Genomic DNA, 11,558 nt, shown 5'->3' with positions numbered 1-11,558 from the left:
TGTCTCTCTCTCTCTCTCTCTCTCTCTCTGTGTGTATGTGTCTCTCTCTCTCTCTCTGTGTGTGTGTGTGTGTGTGTGTGATCTCAGGACTGGAGAGAGAAATACATCCATGAGGATTACTCCAAGATTTTTGAGGACGATGAGAACTTCGTTGAGCAGGTGAGACTGAAGATCTGATGTGACTCTTTAACCCTATAAAGCTACTGTATCATATTTGATGTAATTTCTGTCTCTAAATGATGATCATGATCAAACTCTGCTGTTTCGCACTCAATCTCCTGCATGTCTTCTGTCTCTGATTGATAGTTTAAAGTTGTTTATCCAGTAAAAGCTCTTTTAGTGTAACTGTAGCTGGAGCTTCTCATGTCAGATCTTGACTGGTTTTTATCAAGTAAGCGTCAGAAAATTAGCTTTAGCTAAAAAAAAGCTTATTTATTTTATCTTATTTATGTTTTCAGTCACTGTCATTTGCCAGAGAATATTAAACAACACATAGTTTGAGATATGAGAGAAATGACGGAATTCTCATGTGATTCATGTCAATGTTAGTAGATTAATTACATAAACCGGTAAGAATTAATTTCTAAAAGACCACAAAAAAAAGAGAAAAAGAAACTGATAGTTAAAGAAAGGTACTGTGCTACCTGCAGTCATCTCACCTGATCAGCGCTCCTCCTCTTCCTGATGTCGCTCTCTGTCCTTCAATGCGCGCTTTCCTTTTCTCTGCTGTTATTTCTCGTGGATTTCTAAATGACTTTCCCCTCACAATCTAGTGAATTCAGACACAATGACATGCGCAAAGACGGCTGACTGCTGCCATCTAACCGCGGATACACGCGATACACGCGATTACAGCAGAGCACAGCTGCCCAAACTCACTGCTGTTAGTGCAGTTAACATGACAAACTAAAGTAGAGAAATAAGGAAAAAAATAACAGTAATTCTTTTTTTCTTTTTTTTTTGTAAGTTCAAGTTCATTTGTATTTCTCATCTCAGTGACATGTAACCCAACTTTATTATTAAATTAACTGATTAAAATCATTGTTCAAACACATTTCCAATTAAGTGTTTATGGTGTCTCACGTCAGTAAAGTAACTGATACTGTTCATTCAGTCCATATGATCAAAGTATGTATTGATAAATCTGAGTAAAATAAGGGTATATTTTAACACACAAATAACACACAAAGGTATTGGTTTCTTGACCTTTTATTATTTATTTATTTACAGTGAAAGTCAATGGGGTCCAGTGTTGATCTTTATTTTATTTATCTATCTATCTATCTATCTATTTTTTTATTTTTTTATAGAAAAAAAAAGTAGACTTCTTTAATTCTACTTTCTTTAAAAAAGTCTTCTATAAAGTTTGGTCAGTTCCACATGGTGAAAAGTATGGTAAAAAAAAATTAAGTAAATTAAGGGTATATTTCAACACTAGTAAAAATAATAGTTTGTTATATATATTCTTTTTTTTTTTAGTTACCGGAACTTAGTTAGTTAGTCTGTACAATGAAAGTCAATGGGGTCCATTGTTGATCTTGGTCTTGTTTGAAATCAATAATTCCACTTTCTTTCTTCTTTTTTTCTTTTACAGTGGGCTACTGGACTGACTGACTGAGTCTGCAGTAACTCACAGTGAAACCTGACTCTCAGAAACGCTCGGCGGGAAATGCATCAAAGCCGAACATAAATAGCAATCAGAGCACAAGTAAACCAATCAGAAGCTTTGTTACTGAATATGCAGCAATCAATTAGTGGATGGATTTCCGTCCATTTTAACAAAGTGAATCAAGGCACTTCTTACAGCATGTTATGGACAATTTGCAGTTTGTTTTACGCAAATGAATCCCAGACCTGCTCTGGCAGGACAGACATTCAACGAGCTGAAACTCCTTCTCCAGCAGAGATCTGCGATAGATATTACATCGGTGCTACAGATTTCAGAGCAGTTAACATAAATTAGGAGTTTCATGCTTGACAGAAGTAAGTACAGCAAAGGGCAAAGTTAAAAAGTGGTGCTAAAAACTGATTACTGATGAAAGGGCATAAACAAATGCATAAATACGTAAACAAAATGCTGTTTACAACACATCCTTCCACATATCTTTCAATTCAGACTGTATTACAAATGGGTTTGATATTTTGTGAAAAAGTGCAGGTTTTAGAACGACACAAGCTAATCAAATGATGTAACAATGCATCCATTGCTTAACCCTTTAAAGCCTGTACAGAATAATATTTGATGCAGAAATATTTAATGCGCAAAACAGCTTCTAAGTGATCAACATGATCAAAACTTTGGTGAAAAACCACACAACCTATTGATTAATACTTTAGACTTTTTTTATCAAGTCAAAGCTCTTTTAGTGTAATGGCTTCAGCTGGAGCTTCTCGTGTCAAGTCTTGACTGATTTTGATCAAGTAAAGGTCAGAATAACTGCAGTAATATCTCCAGATGAACACTTACTGGACTGAAGCAGCTCAGCTTTACTTGATTCTCCATCAATCATGTTTTAGAGTCTCAAATCTGATCCTCAGGATCTTTTGAGGAGCGTTTGTTTCCAGAAGCTTTACTTTCACTGTTCCTCAGCGGAGGAATGATCTTCACAAGCCTCCAGAACATCTCACATCTTCTGAGGAGCCGTTATTTCTTCAGCTCTCAATCACTGCATTATATGTTTGGAGCATTTCAATCTCATCTCACTGAGACAGATTACTGGAGATATAGAGCGACGACTGATATTTAGATCATTTTATGTCAGTATCTGCTCTACTGTTAGAAAGATCTCATTGATTTGCATTACAAGCATGAGAAGCTATTTTTTTCTTCATATTCTCACTAGATCAGACTATATGAGCCATAAAGCCCTGATTGATCAAATATGATATAAAACATAAAAACACATTTGCAAACTTTTGCTTTAGCTTTTCTTTAATATTCGTCTAAAAGTTCAATAAACTGCTCTATTTGAAGACATTAGATTTTTCTGACTGTTATTTCATATGTCAGGCTTTAAAGAGTTAAACTGGAGTGTGTGTGTGTGTGTGTGTGTTTCAGCCCTGTCCAGACGTCTACTGGTTTCCAGCATTCTCTGAGAGAATGTGTGATGAGCTTGTTGAGACCATGGAGGATTTTGGCGGATGGTCTGGAGGAAAAAACAAGGTCAGCGACCTCAGCGAGTGTGTGTGCCTGCGTGAGTGTGCGAGTGAGAGTATGTGTGAGTGAGTGTGCGAGAGTGAGTGTGTGTGCACGTGAGCAAGTGTGAGATTGGGTGTGCGTGCGTGCGTGCGTGCGTGTGTGTGTGTGTGTGTGTGTGAGTGAGTGAGTGAGTGAGTGAGTGAGTGAGTGAGTGAGTGAGTGAGTGAGTGAGTGAGTGAGTGAGTGAGTGAGTGAGTGAGTGAGTGAGTGAGTGAGTGAGTGAGTGAGTGAGTGAGTGAGTGAGTGAGTGAGTGAGTGAGTGAGTGAGTGAGTGAGTGAGTGAGTGAGTGAGTGAGTGAGTGAGTGAGTGAGTGAGTGAGTGAGTGAGTGAGTGAGTGAGTGAGTGAGTGAGTGAGTGAGTGAGTGAGTGAGTGAGTGAGTGAGTGAGTGAGTGAGTGAGTGAGTGAGTGAGTGAGTGAGTGAGTGAGTGAGTGAGTGAGTGAGTGAGTGAGTGAGTGAGTGAGTGAGTGAGTGAGTGAGTGAGTGAGTGAGTGAGTGAGTGAGTGAGTGAGTGAGTGAGTGAGTGAGTGAGTGAGTGAGTGAGTGAGTGAGTGAGTGAGTGAGTGAGTGAGTGAGTGAGTGAGTGAGTGAGTGAGTGAGTGAGTGAGTGAGTGAGTGAGTGAGTGAGTGAGTGAGTGAGTGAGTGAGTGAGTGAGTGAGTGAGTGAGTGAGTGAGTGAGTGAGTGAGTGAGTGAGTGAGTGAGTGAGTGAGTGAGTGAGTGAGTGAGTGAGTGAGTGAGTGAGTGAGTGAGTGAGTGAGTGAGTGAGTGAGTGAGTGAGTGAGTGAGTGAGTGAGTGAGTGAGTGAGTGAGTGAGTGAGTGAGTGAGTGAGTGAGTGAGTGAGTGAGTGAGTGAGTGAGTGAGTGAGTGAGTGAGTGAGTGAGTGAGTGAGTGAGTGAGTGAGTGAGTGAGTGAGTGAGTGAGTGAGTGAGTGAGTGAGTGAGTGAGTGAGTGAGTGAGTGAGTGAGTGAGTGAGTGAGTGAGTGAGTGAGTGAGTGAGTGAGTGAGTGAGTGAGTGAGTGAGTGAGTGAGTGAGTGAGTGAGTGAGTGAGTGAGTGAGTGAGTGAGTGAGTGAGTGAGTGAGTGAGTGAGTGAGTGAGTGAGTGAGTGAGTGAGTGAGTGAGTGAGTGAGTGAGTGAGTGAGTGAGTGAGTGAGTGAGTGAGTGAGTGAGTGAGTGAGTGAGTGAGTGAGTGAGTGAGTGAGTGAGTGAGTGAGTGAGTGAGTGAGTGAGTGAGTGAGTGAGTGAGTGAGTGAGTGAGTGAGTGAGTGAGTGAGTGAGTGAGTGAGTGAGTGAGTGAGTGAGTGAGTGAGTGAGTGAGTGAGTGAGTGAGTGAGTGAGTGAGTGAGTGAGTGAGTGAGTGAGTGAGTGAGTGAGTGAGTGAGTGAGTGAGTGAGTGAGTGAGTGAGTGAGTGAGTGAGTGAGTGAGTGAGTGAGTGAGTGAGTGAGTGAGTGAGTGAGTGAGTGAGTGAGTGAGTGAGTGAGTGAGTGAGTGAGTGAGTGAGTGAGTGAGTGAGTGAGTGAGTGAGTGAGTGAGTGAGTGAGTGAGTGAGTGAGTGAGTGAGTGAGTGAGTGAGTGAGTGAGTGAGTGAGTGAGTGAGTGAGTGAGTGAGTGAGTGAGTGAGTGAGTGAGTGAGTGAGTGAGTGAGTGAGTGAGTGAGTGAGTGAGTGAGTGAGTGAGTGAGTGAGTGAGTGAGTGAGTGAGTGAGTGAGTGAGTGAGTGAGTGAGTGAGTGAGTGAGTGAGTGAGTGAGTGAGTGAGTGAGTGAGTGAGTGAGTGAGTGAGTGAGTGAGTGAGTGAGTGAGTGAGTGAGTGAGTGAGTGAGTGAGTGAGTGAGTGAGTGAGTGAGTGAGTGAGTGAGTGAGTGAGTGAGTGAGTGAGTGAGTGAGTGAGTGAGTGAGTGAGTGAGTGAGTGAGTGAGTGAGTGAGTGAGTGAGTGAGTGAGTGAGTGAGTGAGTGAGTGAGTGAGTGAGTGAGTGAGTGAGTGAGTGAGTGAGTGAGTGAGTGAGTGAGTGAGTGAGTGAGTGAGTGAGTGAGTGAGTGAGTGAGTGAGTGAGTGAGTGAGTGAGTGAGTGAGTGAGTGAGTGAGTGAGTGAGTGAGTGAGTGAGTGAGTGAGTGAGTGAGTGAGTGAGTGAGTGAGTGAGTGAGTGAGTGAGTGAGTGAGTGAGTGAGTGAGTGAGTGAGTGAGTGAGTGAGTGAGTGAGTGAGTGAGTGAGTGAGTGAGTGAGTGAGTGAGTGAGTGAGTGAGTGAGTGAGTGAGTGAGTGAGTGAGTGAGTGAGTGAGTGAGTGAGTGAGTGAGTGAGTGAGTGAGTGAGTGAGTGAGTGAGTGAGTGAGTGAGTGAGTGAGTGAGTGAGTGAGTGAGTGAGTGAGTGAGTGAGTGAGTGAGTGAGTGAGTGAGTGAGTGAGTGAGTGAGTGAGTGAGTGAGTGAGTGAGTGAGTGAGTGAGTGAGTGAGTGAGTGAGTGAGTGAGTGAGTGAGTGAGTGAGTGAGTGAGTGAGTGAGTGAGTGAGTGAGTGAGTGAGTGAGTGAGTGAGTGAGTGAGTGAGTGAGTGAGTGAGTGAGTGAGTGAGTGAGTGAGTGAGTGAGTGAGTGAGTGAGTGAGTGAGTGAGTGAGTGAGTGAGTGAGTGAGTGAGTGAGTGAGTGAGTGAGTGAGTGAGTGAGTGAGTGAGTGAGTGAGTGAGTGAGTGAGTGAGTGAGTGAGTGAGTGAGTGAGTGAGTGAGTGAGTGAGTGAGTGAGTGAGTGAGTGAGTGAGTGAGTGAGTGAGTGAGTGAGTGAGTGAGTGAGTGAGTGAGTGAGTGAGTGAGTGAGTGAGTGAGTGAGTGAGTGAGTGAGTGAGTGAGTGAGTGAGTGAGTGAGTGAGTGAGTGAGTGAGTGAGTGAGTGAGTGAGTGAGTGAGTGAGTGAGTGAGTGAGTGAGTGAGTGAGTGAGTGAGTGAGTGAGTGAGTGAGTGAGTGAGTGAGTGAGTGAGTGAGTGAGTGAGTGAGTGAGTGAGTGAGTGAGTGAGTGAGTGAGTGAGTGAGTGAGTGAGTGAGTGAGTGAGTGAGTGAGTGAGTGAGTGAGTGAGTGAGTGAGTGAGTGAGTGAGTGAGTGAGTGAGTGAGTGAGTGAGTGAGTGAGTGAGTGAGTGAGTGAGTGAGTGAGTGAGTGAGTGAGTGAGTGAGTGAGTGAGTGAGTGAGTGAGTGAGTGAGTGAGTGAGTGAGTGAGTGAGTGAGTGAGTGAGTGAGTGAGTGAGTGAGTGAGTGAGTGAGTGAGTGAGTGAGTGAGTGAGTGAGTGAGTGAGTGAGTGAGTGAGTGAGTGAGTGAGTGAGTGAGTGAGTGAGTGAGTGAGTGAGTGAGTGAGTGAGTGAGTGAGTGAGTGAGTGAGTGAGTGAGTGAGTGAGTGAGTGAGTGAGTGAGTGAGTGAGTGAGTGAGTGAGTGAGTGAGTGAGTGAGTGAGTGAGTGAGTGAGTGAGTGAGTGAGTGAGTGAGTGAGTGAGTGAGTGAGTGAGTGAGTGAGTGAGTGAGTGAGTGAGTGAGTGAGTGAGTGAGTGAGTGAGTGAGTGAGTGAGTGAGTGAGTGAGTGAGTGAGTGAGTGAGTGAGTGAGTGAGTGAGTGAGTGAGTGAGTGAGTGAGTGAGTGAGTGAGTGAGTGAGTGAGTGAGTGAGTGAGTGAGTGAGTGAGTGAGTGAGTGAGTGAGTGAGTGAGTGAGTGAGTGAGTGAGTGAGTGAGTGAGTGAGTGAGTGAGTGAGTGAGTGAGTGAGTGAGTGAGTGAGTGAGTGAGTGAGTGAGTGAGTGAGTGAGTGAGTGAGTGAGTGAGTGAGTGAGTGAGTGAGTGAGTGAGTGAGTGAGTGAGTGAGTGAGTGAGTGAGTGAGTGAGTGAGTGAGTGAGTGAGTGAGTGAGTGAGTGAGTGAGTGAGTGAGTGAGTGAGTGAGTGAGTGAGTGAGTGAGTGAGTGAGTGAGTGAGTGAGTGAGTGAGTGAGTGAGTGAGTGAGTGAGTGAGTGAGTGAGTGAGTGAGTGAGTGAGTGAGTGAGTGAGTGAGTGAGTGAGTGAGTGAGTGAGTGAGTGAGTGAGTGAGTGAGTGAGTGAGTGAGTGAGTGAGTGAGTGAGTGAGTGAGTGAGTGAGTGAGTGAGTGAGTGAGTGAGTGAGTGAGTGAGTGAGTGAGTGAGTGAGTGAGTGAGTGAGTGAGTGAGTGAGTGAGTGAGTGAGTGAGTGAGTGAGTGAGTGAGTGAGTGAGTGAGTGAGTGAGTGAGTGAGTGAGTGAGTGAGTGAGTGAGTGAGTGAGTGAGTGAGTGAGTGAGTGAGTGAGTGAGTGAGTGAGTGAGTGAGTGAGTGAGTGAGTGAGTGAGTGAGTGAGTGAGTGAGTGAGTGAGTGAGTGAGTGAGTGAGTGAGTGAGTGAGTGAGTGAGTGAGTGAGTGAGTGAGTGAGTGAGTGAGTGAGTGAGTGAGTGAGTGAGTGAGTGAGTGAGTGAGTGAGTGAGTGAGTGAGTGAGTGAGTGAGTGAGTGAGTGAGTGAGTGAGTGAGTGAGTGAGTGAGTGAGTGAGTGAGTGAGTGAGTGAGTGAGTGAGTGAGTGAGTGAGTGAGTGAGTGAGTGAGTGAGTGAGTGAGTGAGTGAGTGAGTGAGTGAGTGAGTGAGTGAGTGAGTGAGTGAGTGAGTGAGTGAGTGAGTGAGTGAGTGAGTGAGTGAGTGAGTGAGTGAGTGAGTGAGTGAGTGAGTGAGTGAGTGAGTGAGTGAGTGAGTGAGTGAGTGAGTGAGTGAGTGAGTGAGTGAGTGAGTGAGTGAGTGAGTGAGTGAGTGAGTGAGTGAGTGAGTGAGTGAGTGAGTGAGTGAGTGAGTGAGTGAGTGAGTGAGTGAGTGAGTGAGTGAGTGAGTGAGTGAGTGAGTGAGTGAGTGAGTGAGTGAGTGTGCGAGTGAGTGTGTGTGTGTGTGTGTGATTGTGATTGTGCGAGTAAATCAGCAGCTCATGTGTGTTTTTCTCAGGATGAACGGTTATCTGGAGGTTATGAAAACGTTCCTACAGTCGATATTCACATGAATCAGATCCAGTATGAGAAAGAGTGGCTGAAGTTCCTCAAAGACTACATCGTTCCTGTGACGGAGAAACTCTACCCAGGATACTATCCGAAGGCAGTATATCGGTTCAAAATATCGGTTATCGGTCTACTTGATCTGTAATAATCGGTATCGGCATCGGCCTTGAAAAACACATATCGGTCGACCCCTTGTGAGAGTGTGTGTGTGTGTGTGTGTGTGAGAGTGAGTGAGTGTGTGAATGTGCGCGTGTGTGTGAGTGTGTGTGTGTGAGTGAGTGTGTGAATGTGCGAGTGTGAGTGAGCGTGTGTGCGCGTGAGTGTGTGTGAGTGTGTGTGTGAGTGTGTGAATGTGCGAGTGTGAGTGAGCGTTTATGAGAACGTTCCTACAGTCGATATTCACATGAATCAGATCCAGTATGAGAAAGAGTGGCTGAAGTTCCTCAAAGACTACATCGTTCCTGTGACGGAGAAACTCTACCCAGGATACTATCCGAAGGTGAGACGACAGTCCGTTAAATCTCAGGCTAATCAACATTTTGATTTTAAATTTTAAATGTAAAACAGCTGTTTTCTATTAATATCTGTTAAACTGTAATGTATTTCTGTGATGCGCAGCTGTATTTTCAGCATCATTACTCCAGTCTTCAGTGTCACATGATCTTCAGAAATCATTCTAATATGCTGATTTGCTGCTCAACAAACATTTCTGATTATTATCAATTCATATTTTCGTATTTTTGTGATAAATGATACATAATCATTCAAAATGTTTTTCAAAGATTAAACTGATGTTATTTTGATAAAATAAATGCATAAATATAGTCCTGATGAGCATAAGAGCTTCTTTCAAATCAGCATACTAGAATGATTTCTGACACTGAAGACTGCAGTAATGATGCGGAAAATACAGCTGCGCATCACATGAATAAATTACATTTTAACATGTATTCACATAGAAAACAGCTGTTTTAAATTCTAATAATATTTTACTGTATTTTTGACCAAATAAATGCAGCCTTGCCGAGCGGAAGAGACTTCTTTAAAAAACATTAAATCGTATTTATCCCAAACTACTGAACACTAGTGAAAATGAGTGTAAAATAACTGAGTGACACAAACTTGTGTGTGTGTGTGTGTGTGTGTGTGTGTGTGTGTGTTACAGGCTCAGGCTGTGATGAATTTTGTGGTTCGTTATCGTCCTGATGAGCAGCCATCGCTCCGTCCGCATCATGATTCTTCCACGTTCACCGTTAACATCGCGCTCAACAGAAAAAACATTGATTATGAGGTAAATAAACTTTCCATTGTCTTTGTTGTGTTAATTAGAGTGTTTCTACCCATAAACAAACCTGTGTGTGTGAGTGTGTGTGTGTGTGTGTGTGTCTGTCTCTGTGTGTGTGTGTGTGTTACAGGCTCAGGCTGTGATGAATTTTGTGGTTCGTTATCGTCCTGATGAGCAGCCATCGCTCCGTCCGCATCATGATTCTTCCACGTTCACCGTTAACATCGCGCTCAACAGAAAAAACATTGATTATGAGGTAAATAAACTTTCCATTGTCTTTGTTGTGTTAATTAGAGTGTTTCTACCCATAAACACATAATACACTCGTCTCTCTGTGTGTGTGTGTGTGTCTCTCTCTGTGTGTTGTGTGTGTGTGTGTGTGTGTAAAGCCGCAGCTCATGTGTGTGTCTCTCTCAGGATGAACGGTTATCTGGAGGTTATGAGAACGTTCCTACAGTCGATATTCACATGAATCAGATCCAGTATGAGAAAGAGTGGCTGAAGTTCCTCAAAGACTACATCGTTCCTGTGACGGAGAAACTCTACCCAGGATACTATCCGAAGGTGAGACGACAGTCCGTTAAATCTCAGGCTAATCAACATTTTGATTTTAAATTTTAAATGTAAAACAGCTGTTTTCTATTAATATCTGTTAAACTGTAATGTATTTCTGTGATGCGCAGCTGTATTTTCAGCATCATTACTCCAGTCTTCAGTGTCACATGATCTTCAGAAATCATTCTAATATGCTGATTTGCTGCTCAACAAACATTTCTGATTATTATCAATTCATATTTTCGTATTTTTGTGATAAATGATACATAATCATTCAAAATGTTTTTCAAAGATTAAATTGATGAAAAGTGACAGTAAAGACATTTATGTGACAAAACATATCTATTTCAAATAATTGCTCTTCTTATTTTTTTTTTGAGTCTCCCAGGAAGGGCTGGTCGTTCATGCATCCGGGCCGTCTGACGCACTATCACGAGGGGCTTCCCGTCACTCGAGGAACACGATACATCATGGTGTCGTTTGTTGACCCTTGAAGCTTACGTGAACTCTCTCTGTCTGTGTGTGTGTGTGTGTGTGTGTGTGTGTGTCTGTGTCTGTGTCTGTGTCTGTGTGTTTCTCTGTAAATTAAACCTGAGATGTTACATATGAGCGGATCGTCACCAATCTGAGGTCACACTTTCACTCCTTCAACACAAATCAACCTTAAAGTTTGATGAAAAGAGTATTTTTACTTGATTTTATAGAATAATCGAATCACAGATGTTTTTAAGAGCATTAGTCCTGAATTAGCTTTTGTACTCGAGCTTTGTACAAACTGCTTTTAAATTATTTGTTGTTTTTTGGAAAATAAATATTGGAAACAGAAGCTGGTGTCATTTACTGGATTATGACTTCTAAAAGCAGATTCTTCAGAATTATCCCAGAATCATATGTACTTTAAATTGAGCAGTTAATTGATCATTAAACAACATTTGATACCGATTGAATGAAGTCACATTAATATGATGTGTATCATATGTAAAGTTTAACTGTGTCACTGCAGGAACAAATATTGCACAATGCTGAACAAACATAAAACTGTATTTCCTCATAAAATGTTGTTGAGTTTTATTGACCTTTCCCTCCTGCTTCAGTAAACAGTGCTGCTGTTCCCAGGTACGAAAACTGAGATACAGAGCCAGATATCTTAATATCCTTTTAGATGTTAGTTTGTTAAAAACTTTTCTTTCGGTATCTTCATTTTTAAGGCCCTGTATGGTTCAGTTCCAGAGATACTGGGATTTAATATGGCTCCAGGAGTATATTGTTACATGCACATTTTCAGTGCTCGAAAACCCACATCAAAAGTGACGCACATTTGGTTTTTGACCACTGAAAATGAGCACGGTTTCAAGCGTCTGCCACAGTTCTTCTGGATTGAGTCTGTCTCTGTTTCTTCATGTATTCACAGATGGACTGATGATGATCAGATCAGATCTCTGTGGAGCACTGGCTGCTGTCAGACTAAAGTCTCACTGCATTATTACAATTAATGGCAAAATTA

The 11,558-nt window shown here is 42.7% G+C and overlaps 1 protein-coding gene across 1 annotated transcript in view; it reads left to right on the top strand.

Annotated features, from left to right (window-relative positions):
• Positions 1 to 11,104, top strand: part of LOC107737962 (procollagen-lysine,2-oxoglutarate 5-dioxygenase 3-like) — a 25,208-nt gene extending 14,104 nt beyond the window's left edge. The window contains exons 15-20 of the mRNA XM_016549614.1: positions 88 to 159; positions 3,059 to 3,163; positions 8,165 to 8,311; positions 9,380 to 9,505; positions 9,917 to 10,063; positions 10,435 to 11,104. Coding sequence (XP_016405100.1) covers positions 88 to 159; positions 3,059 to 3,163; positions 8,165 to 8,311; positions 9,380 to 9,505; positions 9,917 to 10,063; positions 10,435 to 10,548 — 711 coding nt within the window. The 3' untranslated portion in view covers positions 10,549 to 11,104. The remainder of the gene's footprint in view (positions 1 to 87; positions 160 to 3,058; positions 3,164 to 8,164; positions 8,312 to 9,379; positions 9,506 to 9,916; positions 10,064 to 10,434) is intronic.
• Positions 11,105 to 11,558: the final 454 nt, after the last annotated feature.

This window comes from Sinocyclocheilus rhinocerous, unplaced genomic scaffold, assembly GCF_001515625.1.
Source record: "Sinocyclocheilus rhinocerous isolate Xijiao unplaced genomic scaffold, SAMN03320098_v1.1 scaffold404, whole genome shotgun sequence".
Taxonomy (NCBI): domain Eukaryota; kingdom Metazoa; phylum Chordata; class Actinopteri; order Cypriniformes; family Cyprinidae; genus Sinocyclocheilus; species Sinocyclocheilus rhinocerous.
The sequence above is the reverse complement of the archived record's forward strand: the minus strand, read 5'-3'. Positions and strand labels throughout refer to the sequence as shown.